The 14,469-nt window shown below is 45.9% G+C and overlaps 1 protein-coding gene across 2 annotated transcripts in view; it reads left to right on the forward strand.

Moving 5' to 3' along the window:
* WDR81 (WD repeat domain 81) overlaps nucleotides 1-14,469 on the forward strand; it is a 44,989-nt gene that overhangs the window by 11,510 nt on the left and 19,010 nt on the right. For both annotated transcript variants that reach the window (XR_013621456.1, XM_068103112.2), the window contains exons 3-6: nucleotides 6,943-10,073; nucleotides 12,280-12,420; nucleotides 12,535-12,663; nucleotides 14,131-14,365. Coding sequence is in view for 1 of the 2 variants with exons in the window: in XM_068103112.2 (XP_067959213.2) it covers nucleotides 7,071-10,073; nucleotides 12,280-12,420; nucleotides 12,535-12,663; nucleotides 14,131-14,365 (3,508 nt within the window). In the remaining variant the exon portion in view is untranslated. The remainder of the gene's footprint in view (nucleotides 1-6,942; nucleotides 10,074-12,279; nucleotides 12,421-12,534; nucleotides 12,664-14,130; nucleotides 14,366-14,469) is intronic.

Below are 14,469 nucleotides of genomic sequence, written 5' to 3' on the forward strand. Positions count from 1 at the left end.
GTTCTTCCTCTAACTCCACTTTATTTTTTTCTATGTGCTCCCGCACCTCCCGCTCTTTAACCTCCATTACCTCTACCACCTTGTCCATTTTCCTCGTCAGGTCCTCATGTACCGTCTGACACTCTTTTTTAATTACCCCTACGTCCTTTTTCATCTCCTTCTGTGTCGATTTTAAACCCTCTATTACCGCTGTGTTCTTCTTTACCTGGTCCCCCAACTCCTTTTGTCCCACTGTCAGTTGTTCTACTCCCAGCGTCAACTCCTCTATACCACCTTGCAACTTTACAGTCGCCTTTCTCACCTCCTTTTCCATGTGCTCCTCACAGTGCCTCACCTCCTCGCGCACTCCTCCGACCTCCTCACTCACTCCTCTTCTGATCTCCTCTCCCATCACTTGCATCTCCTGCCCAGATGCCACCCTCATCTGCTCCATTTCCTCCCTGTGAGCATCCAGTTTGGTTTCTACCCCCATTCTGACCCCCTCTATCTGCTGCCCCATTTGGTTAACTTCCCTTTCCGCTTGGTCCCTCATGTCCCTCAATTTGCCTTCCATACTGTTTTCTAACCCCTCTAACCCTTTTTGCATCCCTTCCATTTGATTCTCTTGAGCGGCCATTCTGTTTTCTACCCCCGTTAACCCATTTTTCACTTCTTTTATCCCGTTGTCTAACCCCTCAAAATTATTGTCTAACTTCCCAATTTTCTTGTCTAACTCCTCAAAATTATTGTCTAACTTCCCAATTTTCTTGTCTAACTCCTCAAAATTATTGTCTAACTTCCCAATTTTCTTGTCTAACTCCTCAAAATTATTGTCTAACTTCTCACCGGTACCCCTCGCTTCGTCCCTCATTACCCCCATTTGGTTTCCCATTACCCCCATTTGGCCCTCCAATCGCTCACCCTGAGCATCCATCCGGTTCCCCAATTGGTTACTCTGCAGTTTGAGGGACGCCTGCATTTGCGCCATAAATTGCTCCATGAGGACCTGCATCTGGGCCATCCCTCCCACTTGTGCAGCGGGTGCGGCCGCCGTAGCTATGTGCGAGGCGCCATTTCGCGCGTCTGCTACCCCCGCTGTTTCGCTCTCCTCACGTGTCTCAATTTGGTCCTGGACCGACCCTGCTTCACTCTCCCCTACCGGACCCCAGCCGTCTTGATCCGCCATAGCGCGACTTGCAAAATTCGAGTTTCGTAAAACAAAACAAATTTCGGCCGCTCCAAATTTTGACCAAATTTTTTTTTTTCCTCTATTCGTTTTTTTTTTTTCAAAATTTGGTCGGGCCTCGAATCTCACTCCCGACACCAATTGTTACAGACACGACTTTGATGGTATGGTGGGCCGAGCGGGATGGCCGCCGTATCCGTACAAGTTACCCCGATTGCACCCGGGGTTGACTAATCGCGCTATGCTGGCTCAATAAGAAAAAGAAGACACCCGGCTGGATTATAATGACACAATACGACACCAGGGGTTCAGTTCTCAAGTATATTCGTACGGAAAAAGGTTAGATTACAACTACAAGAGGGACAGCATAGGAAGACAGGCACTTAGACACACTCTTATATTAACCCTAGACAGACCACAGATAAACGGGACAACGCTGACTCACACGGGATTTGATGGCAAGGAAAGCGGCAGTCGATGGCTCAGGTGCACCTGGCTCAGGGACAGAATCACGTACGGTGGTGTCCAGCAGATGCGGGGAGGTCGCTCAGCGCTCGTGGGTCGCGACTTTGGTGGAGATGCCGGGGAGGTCGCTCAGCGCTCGGGAGGGTGGCGTCTTGTCCTTCCAAGCTCGGGGCGCATCTGACGTCACGTCCGGCGCGGGGCCGCGTATATCCGGCGGGGAGTGACACGCCCTCGGCTCGTTAGCGCCGCCCCAGATGGCATCGGCCCATGGCTTCTCATTGGGTGCGGGGGTTACCGGCTCCGCCCTTGACGAGGGGCCGACAGGGAGCCCCTTCGTGGTAACCCCGTGGAGCGCGTGGTCAATGGCGGCTAACCGAGCCGGAAGGAGGACGCCCACTCCCCATGCCGTCACCGCGCCGCCCCCCTCTTTTGTTGTTGTTGTTGTAGTTGGCGCTTCTTCATGGGGAAGAGATGCGGAGAGGTATGGGGAGGTCCTAAACTTCCTAACAGGTGCCATATAATCACATTCTGGTGCAACGAAGAGTCATAATTAATGGAAACAAGTCCTTAACTGACATAGATTAAGAATAACTAGCAAGATGTCCTATAATTGTCTACGTGTGGTGCGGGGGACCTGGGCACGACATTTAATGGGGGGATGAAGGGGAAGATCGGCTCTAATGGGTGTTGTTTACAGACAATGGGACTAGGGAATGGGGTAAGGGAGAGTTGGGGAGTATCGGAGAAAATAGGGGAATATTTACAAGCGGATATGGAGGCCAAATTCCATATTCGCAACAATACAGTACCACTTCCGTCACATGTGCACCCTTCGGTCCCGACTGTATTAGCATTCGATAACATCGACAGGCTAGAGGAATCGCTGAGTGGTGGCGGAACATCGCATCGCGTCAACGGTATCATCGTCCAACCGAAGTCGCAGTCGTGTTTGCCGCCCCAACCTCCATCGGCAGTATCCAAAGCAGATAAGAAGCGATCTATCCCGTCATCCAGCGATTTAGTTCTAATATACAGCGGTGGGAAACGAGAGGGCCCACCTGCAATCAAGCCTGCAGATCTTTCTGACACTCTTGCAGGCGCAACATCCCTTGCGCAGCGCCGAAATCACGTATGGATTATGACTCGCATGCTGGAACCATGCGACCAGACAATCAGTTCGTGGACTGGTTTCAACATCATGACTAGAGATCGTGTTCAGGTGACGGAAGATGTAGTTGGCTACCTGCCGACTATAAACGCGCCTGCCACAGATATGGCAACAGTGCAAGAAATCCTCAGAGAAGCTCTGAACATCATGTCATCACTTCAGCTTGAGCGTATACCGGTGGTGCTAGACCAGGCACTATTTGCTAAGGCGACCGAAATAGCATGGAAAGATGTCGATCGATATGGAAGAATCGTGCTCATGATGGGGAACTTCCATACCATCTGTAACTTCATGTCGAGCATTGGGAAAATGTTTGGAGATGCAGGCCTTCGGGATGTAGCTGTTGAGTCAGGAGTAATCGCTGAAGGTTCCATCAACAGGGTTCTGGAAGGCAAGCAATACAACCGTGCTGTGCGACTCCACAAGTTGATGTACGAGGCACTAATGCGCATCATTTGGAAGGGCTTCCAGGTGTGGATAGAAAGCAATCATCCTGACAAGGAACCCCAGATTCGAAGCACTGACCTCAAAATTCGCAGCATCAAGGAGGATGTTTGCCACGAGACTCTCGCTGCTGCTCTCGATGATGATTCATGTGTACAGAGCTTTGACATGTTCGCGAAATACCTACATTTTCTGCGAACCAAACATGGAGACCTGGCTCGCTTCTGGATGATGTATATTGATATGGTAGAGACCCTGCTGGGGTTGATTCGTGCGGATAGAGAAGGCGACTGGATGCTTCACTTGGCTTGTGTCAGAAGAGTGATCCCTTGGTGTTTCGCAATGAACAAGGTGAACTATGCTAGATATCTACCAGTGTACTATGCACAGATGACGCAACTCCACGAAACATGCCCCGAGTTGTACAGGCATTTCAATCAAGGCTACTTCTCCGTACAGCTTAGACCAGGGAATCCATTTGCCAGAATCGCTGTTGATCAGACAACAGAAGAAACAGTAAACAAAGATACGCAAACAGCTGGAGGAACACGAGGTTTTAGTCTTCGACAAGGGGCTGTGTCACGATACTATCTAACTGCAGAAAATCGGGCTACTGCACTGAGGCAACTACGAGAAACTATCCTTGTGAATGGCAGCGACACATCTCACGCCAAGCACCCTGACTTGTCTACTTCTCGCATCAAACGTGATGAGTCTGGCGTCACAGCTATCTGTGATCTACTGGAAAATGACTGGACCAATCCATTCGCCGATGATCCGTCATGTCTTCTCAGTATATCTACCGGAGCGGCTGCGAGGGAGGACGTTTCTAATGACCTACTCAACACCCTGCAAAAGGGGGAAGCGGCGTATCAAAGCTTCCAGAAACGTCTTGAAGAGGGAACAGGCTTTCATGACACATTGAACAAGCTAAACTTGAAGACCTTTGGTAAGATCAAGCAGAAAGTTGTGAAGGGCACAAACAAGGAGATCGTCCTGAGAGCTGACAGACAACTGTTTGCCACCATGATACTCATCGCCAAGACAAGGAACCTCGACATGCAACTTGTCCTTTGTCACCCACTAGGGCCGTTACCATGGTCTTTGGCAAACGTTGATGGGTCAATGAAAAAAACGAACAAAGCTGCACTTGCGAAACACATGGAAGGTCTTGTGGAACCAGCCGAGAACGTTGACAAGCGAAGTGCAACAATAAATAATTGATGCGATGGCTCTCATACAAAAGATGCATGGCGAGAACGACACGTTCGAAGAACTATCTGACCGCATCCTTGCTGCAGCGCTTCACGCTGGTCAAGGCAGTGAGCGCATCGATGTTGTCTTTGACACATACACAGAAGAATCCATCAAAGCAGCTGAGCGTGTGAACCACGGTTCAAATGAAGGCATCAGTTTCAGCGAGATCAGACCCGCACACAAAATCATGAACTGGCGGCGTCTCCTTGCTTGCAGCCAGACAAAGGAGAAACTGGTTGTGTTTCTGGCGGAGTCGTGGAAACATGAAACAAATCGCGAAAAGCTAGGCAACAGAACACTGTATGTCACCTATGGTGAAAAATGTCTGGTACTGACCCGCGATAGGTGGAAGTTGGTGCAAGCACTCGAATGTAGCCACGAGGAAGCAGACACGCGTATGTTTCTCCACGCAAAGCACGCCGCTACCCACTACAAGACGATCATCTTAGTGGCAGATGACACCGACGTTCTGATCATCAGTCTTCATCTCAGCAGAACCATCGATAGTCAGCTCTTCATCAGACGAGGAACAAAGGTTCGAGTCAGAATGATCGACGTTGGAAAGTTGGCTGCGGTATTGGGGTCTGGAGTTTGCAGTGCATTGCCAGGGCTTCATGCATGGAGCGGGTGTGACACTGTGAGTGCTCTGGCTAGCCAAGGAAAGATAAAGGCTTTGAAGCTTGTGCAAGCGAATGAGCTGTATCTTCAAGCATTCACAGATCTGGGATCTTCGTGGAATGTACCAACAGACGTCTTCAATAGCATTCAGGCCTTCACGTGTCAGCTGTACGCCAAGAACACGAAGATCGTCGGTGTTAATTCGCTCCGTTATCACATGTTCTGTGCAAAGAAGGGCCAGATCGAATCTGGACAATTGCCGCCTTGTGAAGACTCCTTGATGCAGCATACGCTTAGGGCCAACTATCAGGCGGCTATCTGGCGACGCAGCCTTGAAAACCTACCAGACGTCCCAACACCATCAGCAGGACATGGTTGGGAACTCGATGATGGCGGTTCGCTCACAATCCGATGGATGGCGGGTCTACCAGCTCCAGATGTCGTCTTGAATCTCATCTCATGCACATGCAGAAGGACGTGTCGACCGTCAGATTGCTCCTGCATACTGAATGGGTTGAAGTGCACTGTTGTGTGTAAGCTGCAGGGATGCTCCAACATGGTGCAGGATGATGCTATCGTGGCTCAGGATGCCAATGACTCTGATGGCGACTCTGATGATTAACTTTGTGTGCACTGTATATTGTATAGCATATGTTGTTCTCTATTATAATGCAGGCCAAATTGCCTGAAAATCTTTATAGACAGATAAACGGTTTAGCAAAATGTATAATTTGGAAGATCATACCGGTGTTATTTGACTAAAACATGACATGTTCAATGATACCTCCGCTTGCTTATTAGGAATATACATCGTATGGTGTTAAAATCAGCTCCATACGTCTTTCCAAACTCTAGTAATGAATAATTAATATAATTGGCGGCCATTTTGAAATCCAAGATGGCCACCAAAGTGCAGATTTCCTATGTAACAATTTCCGCCTGCTTATTAGATATCGTATACGGTGTTAAAATCCTCTCCGTACGACATTCCTAACTTGCGTTATCGTCAGAATAGATAATGCCAGCGGCGGCCTAAGTCATTTTATGCCTCTTTACATTTATTTGTTGTAAACTCGTGGTGGATGATATGTTTTAGTTTTTGAGTTATTTTTATAGACAGATAAACGGTGTAGCACAATGCATAATTTGGAAAATCATACCAGTGTTGTTTCACTAAAAAAAGTACAAGTCTAATAATAAAATATTGAAAAATATATGATTTTTTTTCGATAATTGATTTTTATAATAATTAATCTAAAACAAAATGCTTCATATTATTTTTTATTTAGACGGTACACATCGGACGTATATTTAGTCGTCAACCGCACATCGATAGCTAGTATAGAAGTCCAGATACACGTGCAACAATGTACCCCACCAAATGGGCATTTTCGAGCTGGGTGGTTTCAAAGATGGCGTCCATCCGGGCACTAAGCTACCGTTCTCAGATGTCCATCACACCTTTTCTGACTCTTGAGACATTGGTCTAATGGAAAATCATAATGAGAATTACTCCCCCCGCCGGAGCATTACTTTTGGTCTGGCTCAAGGACTAACAGCTGCAGAAACGAGTCTAGAACCTGTCAACATCAATAAGCCTTCCCTATGCTATAGGGGGAGGCTCAAAAAGTGTTCTGCCTGTTTCTGCAACTGGGCCTCAGCTATACTTCACTGTTCAAACCATTTGTCTGTCAGCCATGGATAACTGCATAGCTTGCTGAAAACTCGTGCTAAAAGTTGTTTTTGATTCTTCAACAAAATGTCTTCAGTTTTCAACAATTTGATTAAAGTGAGATTATAATTTGTGGCATTTTTGTCATTTCAGCGATTGAAAACTGCTCTACACTTTACATGGGTGTTGTGATCCTGGTGATCCAAGGACTCTGCTGAAGTGACCCCTGATAGCAATGTTTACGCAGATGTGACTGCAGAGATGCCACTGGAGAAAAGACCATGGCTTTCCAGGCATCCTGTGTGCAGAGGGACTTGGGCATCGCTGGTTCCCAGCTGGCCGACTGGCATGGAAACGTTCTAGCATACGTTCCGGAAAAATGGCTTTGGGAAATCAAGGAAGGATGCCACCCCTCTTCGTCATGCCCAAAACCCGAAGGTCTCTGGCCGAGTGAAATTGGAACCCTCTTGCAGCGTTCCATCACCAGACTCCCAACGGGTTGGACCAGAATCTGCATACAGGTCATCCTCAAGAGGCATCTTGAGTACGACATTGTCGGTGATTGTTTATCCACAAATCCTTTGGAGAACGAGTCAAACCAAGTGGGGAGGTCTTTCCTCCATTTCATGCACTCGATATGCACAGAGAACTACAGGAACCGGTGGAAGGATGCTCCGAAGCACTACCCATTAGCCCACCAACCAATTGCTGAGCACAAGAGGTGCACTCTGGCTGAAAACGTGGTCAAAGAAGCTCTGCAAAAGCTCTACGAGCTTCCCTTTCTTCTGATTTCAAGTGGTGATACACGTGGATGCACAGAAGCAAAACGGACAAATGTTTCTGAAATTAAAGCCTCACGTCTCAATGTGGTGGAAGCATTGGCTTTGTTAGAGTCTGAGGATGTACTTTATATTCTCCAGCCATTTCCAGGTCACAGCTTGCACGATGTCATCACATTCAGTCCTGCAAAGCTGGCAAACAGTCACGCCAAGGTTCTATTTGTTCTCTATCAGGTTTTGCAAGCGATGGTGAAGATTCATCATTCTGGATTGGCTTGTGGTTCCTTAACACTGCGTGACATTTTCATCGACGAAAGACTGTGCATTAAAGTTTCCCCAAGAATCGCAGATTACGAAAAGAACTCGATGGCACCAAGTGCAAGGAATATTGACCGTTCTGCAATGTCAGATGGTTGTAAGGAGAGAGTGCAACAACAAATTGATGACGTTGATGCAGATGGTGATGATGATCCAGTGAGTGATAGGAAAGATTTGGTTTATCTTGTTGCGGAATGGGTTCATGGAAAGTGCAGCAACTTTGATTACCTCATGGAACTTAATCGGTTAGCCGGGAGAAGAATGGGTGATCCTAATTACCATCCGGTTTTGCCTTGGGTCATCGATTTCACTGTTCCTTATGGGAAATTCAGAGATCTTTCAAAATCAAAATATCGCTTGAACAAGGGTGACGACCAGCTTGACTTCACTTATACGATGAACAAAGAAGCTTCGACCAACAGCTCCTTAGAAAATGTGCACGTATCCCATCATATCTCCGACGTTCTCTCCGACATTACTTACTACGTGTATAAAGCAAGACAGACACGAAAGGAAGTACTGTGCATGCACGTTCGGTCGAAGTGGGAACCAAACGAGTATCCTTCCAGCATTGGACGATTGCAGAGTTGGACCCCAGATGAATGCATTCCCGAGTTTTTCTGTGACCCTGAGATTTTTCGCTCTGTCCATCCTGACATGCCTGACTTACAGATTCCGAGTTGGTGCACCTCCTACCAGGACTTTGTGGAAAAGCACAGATGTATCTTGGAAAGTATAGAGGTATCTGAAAACCTGCACACCTGGATTGACCTCACCTTTGGCTACAAACTTTCCGGAAAGGAATCCATTACAGCAAAAAACGTTTGCTTGCACCTTGTTGACAAACACACGAATCTCTCGAGTTACGGAGTTGTCCAACTTTTTGACGTGCCTCACCCTCGCAGACGTTGCAACCCAAGCATATTTATGCTGGAACCTCCATTTGTACCTCACTTACAAAACTATGCTTGTAGTGCATCCAAAGATGTCATTGTTGATACCCAACAGCCATTCAATGCAGATCATCCAGAGACTGTTTCTGAAGAGCTTGACATCATTGTTGAAAAAGCGTGTGCCGTCGCGGAGGATGACGGCAGCTTTGAGCAGGCGACCGAGGCTCTTGATGATTTAGACAATGGGAAAATGAGAACGGCCACTTTGCAGAACAATACTTCCGTGCTCTCGGGCATCGTGGGAGGAAAGAAGCCGAAGGGGGAAACAGGTGAAAGTGAAGCTTCGTCCACTATAAAGTTCTCCCTGCCAGAAGAATTCAACCCTCTTCAGGTCCTGGATGAGTTTGAAGCTCTGTGCAGGTTTACCGTTAGCGTTGGACTTTGTGAACCAAAAACATTAAAAAGAGAAGTCAAAGTACCAGATATTTTGCAATCTGACTTTGTTCATAGAGACATGCAAGCCTTTGGAGTTCTTGTTGCAGAACTTTGTTTTGCTGCAAAGTTGCGAACAATGAGACCAGAGGCGACTCTAATTGAGAGGTACAAGGCAGTGAGGAAGCTACTGCGGTCTTGCCGACATGAAATTGCGCTTCCTGTCCGGTACGTTGTGGAGATGCTACTGCAAGCAAATGAGGATCCAGAACTTCTAACAGATGGGATTTGTGTATTCAAGTACGACATTGTGATTCACGGCTTGCCTCCTCCAACGCCAACGCAGATCCTAAGTCCCCACTTGGATATTATTCCATTTCCTTCATATTTCCCAGCTCTTTACAAATTTGCTGTTAACTTTCAGATTTCTCAGATGCAGAAAGAAGTGGATGCTATGCCGGAGTTTGTTCAAGGCTTGAAAGGAGACCTGCCTGAGATCCTTGAAATCCTGTGTTCTGAGGGTGTTGAGATATTTCTGCCGTTTTTTGTCTTCCTCATGTCCGACAACTCTGTTTCTGTCTTGACCATCCAGCATTTGTTTGAGCCCATCTCCAAGGCACTCGGGCCTATAAACACCAGCAAGTACCTACAAAGGTTTCTTGTGGCTGCCTATGAGAACTGTTGTGCCGGACATGACCAGCTGTGCTTCTACGAAGACCAATTTGTGGAGAAGCTCATGTCTTGTCTCGGCTTGTCTCAGTTTTTGCAACACGTTTTTAGCCATATTATCCATGTCGTAGCCGGTTTTGAAAAGGAGCAGCATTCGGAAGAGGACGAAGTGGGAACTGCAGTTCGAAGCCGGGTAAGAAAGAGCGCTTGCAACTTTTGAGAGTTTTGTTTTGGGTTTTGCCAATTGCAATACTATTTGTTGACTTCATTGCACATTATATGTTATGAAGGTCATGTGTGATCACTAAATTACACCATGGCCACCACCACCACCAACATTCAACCGTCACAACTAGTGTTTGATATTAAAGAATTAATGGGAACCTCGTGTATACTTAATTAGCCGGATTTGGCTTTCCCTGCTGTAGCTTGATGTTAATTGGCTTTTTTCCTGGATCTATTTATTTCTATATATGCAATGGTGCTGGGCCTACCTAATGGGTGACCCAGGACAGCTGTAGGAAAACTCCTATGATGCCAGTTCGGAGGCTTTCCATTCCTACTCGGCAAGTCTGAGGTGTGGTGAACTTGAATAATTGGGTCTGTGTGCTGAAGCGCGTGCGTAACCAGGGAGGCACAGTCCAGAGAGGCACGTAGATAGTTTAATTAATCAAGAGAGGCCAAACCAGAGAGGCACAATCTGTCGCCGATTTTAAAATCATTGGTTTAATAAATCAAAAGGTAATGGAGATGCACAGCAACAATAAATCGATATGAGAAGAAATGGGGGTTGGCAGGGGGAGGGGAGGGGCGGGAGCATGCACATCAGTTTTGCTGAACTAAACGTAGATGGACTGATCACCTTTCTGGATCTAAGGTTTTAATTACACCATAATCGTGCAGGGAACGCAAGACGCAGGGAAAATGTGGGTTTTATTTGAGGCACCGGGAGATGCAAGTTGGGCCGTTAATTAGACGCAGTCGAGCGACTTGTGCTAGAGCTGGCACTCTCTTCTTGCCTTCACTCTGCACAGAACTCTCTGCTGGCACTTTGAACGGTCCATCTCCATGCAACTGCTCTGGAACCCTCTCAACCGGCCCTCCTCAGCTTTTCTACGCCGGCTTTTTAAAGACGTGCCTCTGACGTCTTCTGTCCAGGCCCACGCTTGCTGAATGAATATCACACACTTGCGTTTGCAATGTCCCTGCAGTTGGCCAAACACCCAACCAAACTCTTAGACACAACAATATTTCACCGGCGACTTGCTATGCCACCTTCACCTTCAAACACATCTCCGAAAAAACATTCACAATCACATAATCACCATCTCATTGTAATAACAGCAAACAAGAAAATACTCAACGAACCAACGAACCACACCACGTGATCCATTCATCTGAGCAAACCCTCCCATGCTCTTCCAGAGTAGTGTTATCTGAACTTCAAGTTACCACTCTAACCTATGAACACAAACTCGACCTGAGTCGGGACCAGTTCTGCCTTCGCTGTCACCCTGAACTTGACACTGCTGTACATCAGTTAATCACAACTGGCTCTCAACTTGTAAAATACAGTAAACTATTTAACATTTCATCTCTGGGGGAACCCGGTTGGAGTGGGCGGTTTTCAGTGAGGATGCCTGATGATGTCCCTGCTGTGCCATATAGACGGTTGCTCTATGGGGGTTTTGCAACCTCTTGGCAAGTAAGAAAGTAAAATGGGTAAGGATCAAAAAAAACTAAATACAGAGGATAAAGGGGAAAGAGACAGATTATGGGATCAAGGGTGACAGGGAGCTCTATATTCGCACGATCATGGCAGTTGCTAAACCTGGTGTTCGAAAACGCCGTATATTCACATTAATTATGAAATAACCAAAACTAATGGGGTTTTGAATATGAATATGAAAATGATTTTTGAATAACGGGTTGAACCAAAACTTCCATTCTGGTCCAGTGGCTTCAGCAGGCCGGTTGTCGTATCTGCTTTTGAGGTTTAGACCTTGAATGTCCCTTTGTATCTTGTGTGGAAAAGCAGATCATTGTTTACTGGTCTGCTGGCAAATTATTTGCTGGGAATTAGGTGTATACTTTGCTCCTAATTTTATGGATGAGAATTTAGGATCAGGATGGGACACACTGGCAGCAATGGGCAAAATGGCCTTGTGCTAGCCCTCAATTATCTTGACTCCGTGAACTTGCACAAAACTCTTATTTTGATCATTTGTAGCATGCCATTGAAAGTATTTAGTATCCCTTAAAAATATTCTGTCATGTCATGACTTTTCTGATCCAATGATTAGAGTTTGTTCTGGTTGTTTTTATTGAGACTTTTGGGAACTGGCAACATCCTGAAAGTGGGATGTAGCAACATCTTCTGATTCCGTGTTCGTTTTCAGGTTTTGTTGCACATGCAATCTATTGGAGAAACAGGTTCAAACACCCCTGAAATTGCTGAGGATACCGTTGCAGGCGGTGCGGTTGTTGGGCCAGAAGGGGAATTGGATGACTTTTCAGTGGGCATGTCCTTCACTCATCAGGTTGGTGGTAACAACAGCCCATTATTTATTTTGTTCCTCGATGTTATTGAAATGCGTAACTTATTGCAGAGTGTCTTTGTTTGTTTGATTTGTCAGTTGCTTTTGTTTTAACAGGATATGCTGGTGGATACTATTAGTTTTACTGGGACCATCTTTGGTGTAGATGACCCTGTTGTGCCAAAAGCTTCAGATTCCACCAGCCAGGAAAGCAATAAGAGCAGTGGAAGTGAGGTTTCCTGTGAGGTGAGATTATTGGTAGTCACTTGATTTTCATATTTTATGGGAAGGGGGTGTTAATGGTCCAGTTTGGCATCACATGACTCGTAGTTTGCTCCATGTATAAGGCAATGCTTTACTGCAAAATAATTTGCATCTCGGCCTAACCCTCCATTTGCTAATCCTTTTCTTCATTGCCCCGCACATGCAAAGTGAAGAGCGGGGTTAAGCCATTGGTTCCCTTCTGTCTGCCTGTCCACAAATGTCAATTTATGATCGAGGAACAACTTCATTTGCATGTGTGAGAAGTGTTATGATTTATGGGAGCGAGACATGGGTAATGAACGTAGAGCAGCAACGAAGGCTGGAAAGGGGTGGAAATGCGAATGGTTCGGTGGATGTGCGGAGTATCGTTGAGAGAGAGGAAGACAAATGATGAATTGCGAAAGATGATGGGAATAGAGCCTGTGATTGATGCTGTGAAGAGGAACAGGTTGAGCTGGTTTGGTCATGTGTTGAGGAAGGATGAAAGTGACTGGTTGAGAAGAGTGATGGAAATGAATGTAGAAGGAAGTAGAGGACGGGGAAGACCGAGAAAGACTTGGCTAAAGATGGTCAAAGAAGAAATCCGGGCAAGGGGGTTATCAAGGGGAGATGCAGAAAATAGGGCAAAATGGAGAAGATTGTCATGGGGACCGCAAGGCTGATCCCCGCCCTAGCAGTGAAAATGGCGTTAAAATGCCTGTTGTTGTTTGAACAACTTCATTTCAATTGAATGTTATATTTTGAACATTGATTGGGAAACAAACCTGCAGTTTAGTACTTTGGCTCCGAATTCGTCCCGATCGCACACGTGCAGAGAGAAGTGAGATTGTTTTTCTCCTCTGTCAGTCAAACAAAATTGAAAATCATTCAAAAAATGAAACTTGTTGGTTTTAAGGACGTCATAATGGACACAAACAACAGACACAAAGAACTAATGTAACGTTAAATAAGGTGGTGTAAAAGACACTGCATCATCGGCAGTAAACTTCAAACTTTTTTGTATAACCTTTAAAATCTTAATTTTATTATTAATGAATTATATATGTGAACATTGTAGAACACAAATCACCTTATTGTCACTTACAAAAACCGCCCCTTTAGCAGTACTTGGACAAAATATTACAGCTTTTAACGTCATCACAACCAATCACATTTTCCGCTTGTTGACCCCGCCCATGTCCTTGTTTCTCCAGACAGCATGGGGTATGGTGTTCCTTAAACTCTGCAGTTTTTTTTTTTTCCTTTTCCTCTTTCCATTGTGTTTGCCCTGTTGCTCTTAATCTTCCTCCTTTTGTTCCTTCTATCCATGTTCCTCTTCTGATGTCTCTCCTCTGGCTCTTTCTGTGCTGCTGCCACTCCTCTGAATCTTCGTTTTATGCTCACCTTTGATTGTAATTGAGCAAATTCCCATCAATCACTACAACCTGAACAATTGCTTCTACCCTGCAGGCAGATAAGGATGTTGGCGTCAATTTACAACTTGGCAATGAAAATGATGGAGGACTTCCAGTGGGGAATGGCGAAGTAGAAGGGCATACCGACATGGAAACGGATGCACAGGACACGTGCTTGGAGGCAAATACCATGTTTGCTGGTGAAATGCCGTGTGCAGTGGATGTAGAAGAAAATGGAGAAACTGCAGAACCTCAAGATATTTCCAACAGCGACGTCAAAAAGCTAATTCGTATGGCTGTTTCAAATTTCCTTCTGTTGTGTATGAGATAACGACTATTTGAACTTTTATGAAAGCTACATCATGGTTCGTTACTTGGAACGAAATTCATACCA

The sequence above is a fragment of the Myxine glutinosa genome, chromosome 14 (assembly GCF_964187855.1).
Source record: "Myxine glutinosa chromosome 14, kmMyxGlut1.1, whole genome shotgun sequence".
Classification (NCBI taxonomy): domain Eukaryota; kingdom Metazoa; phylum Chordata; class Myxini; order Myxiniformes; family Myxinidae; genus Myxine; species Myxine glutinosa.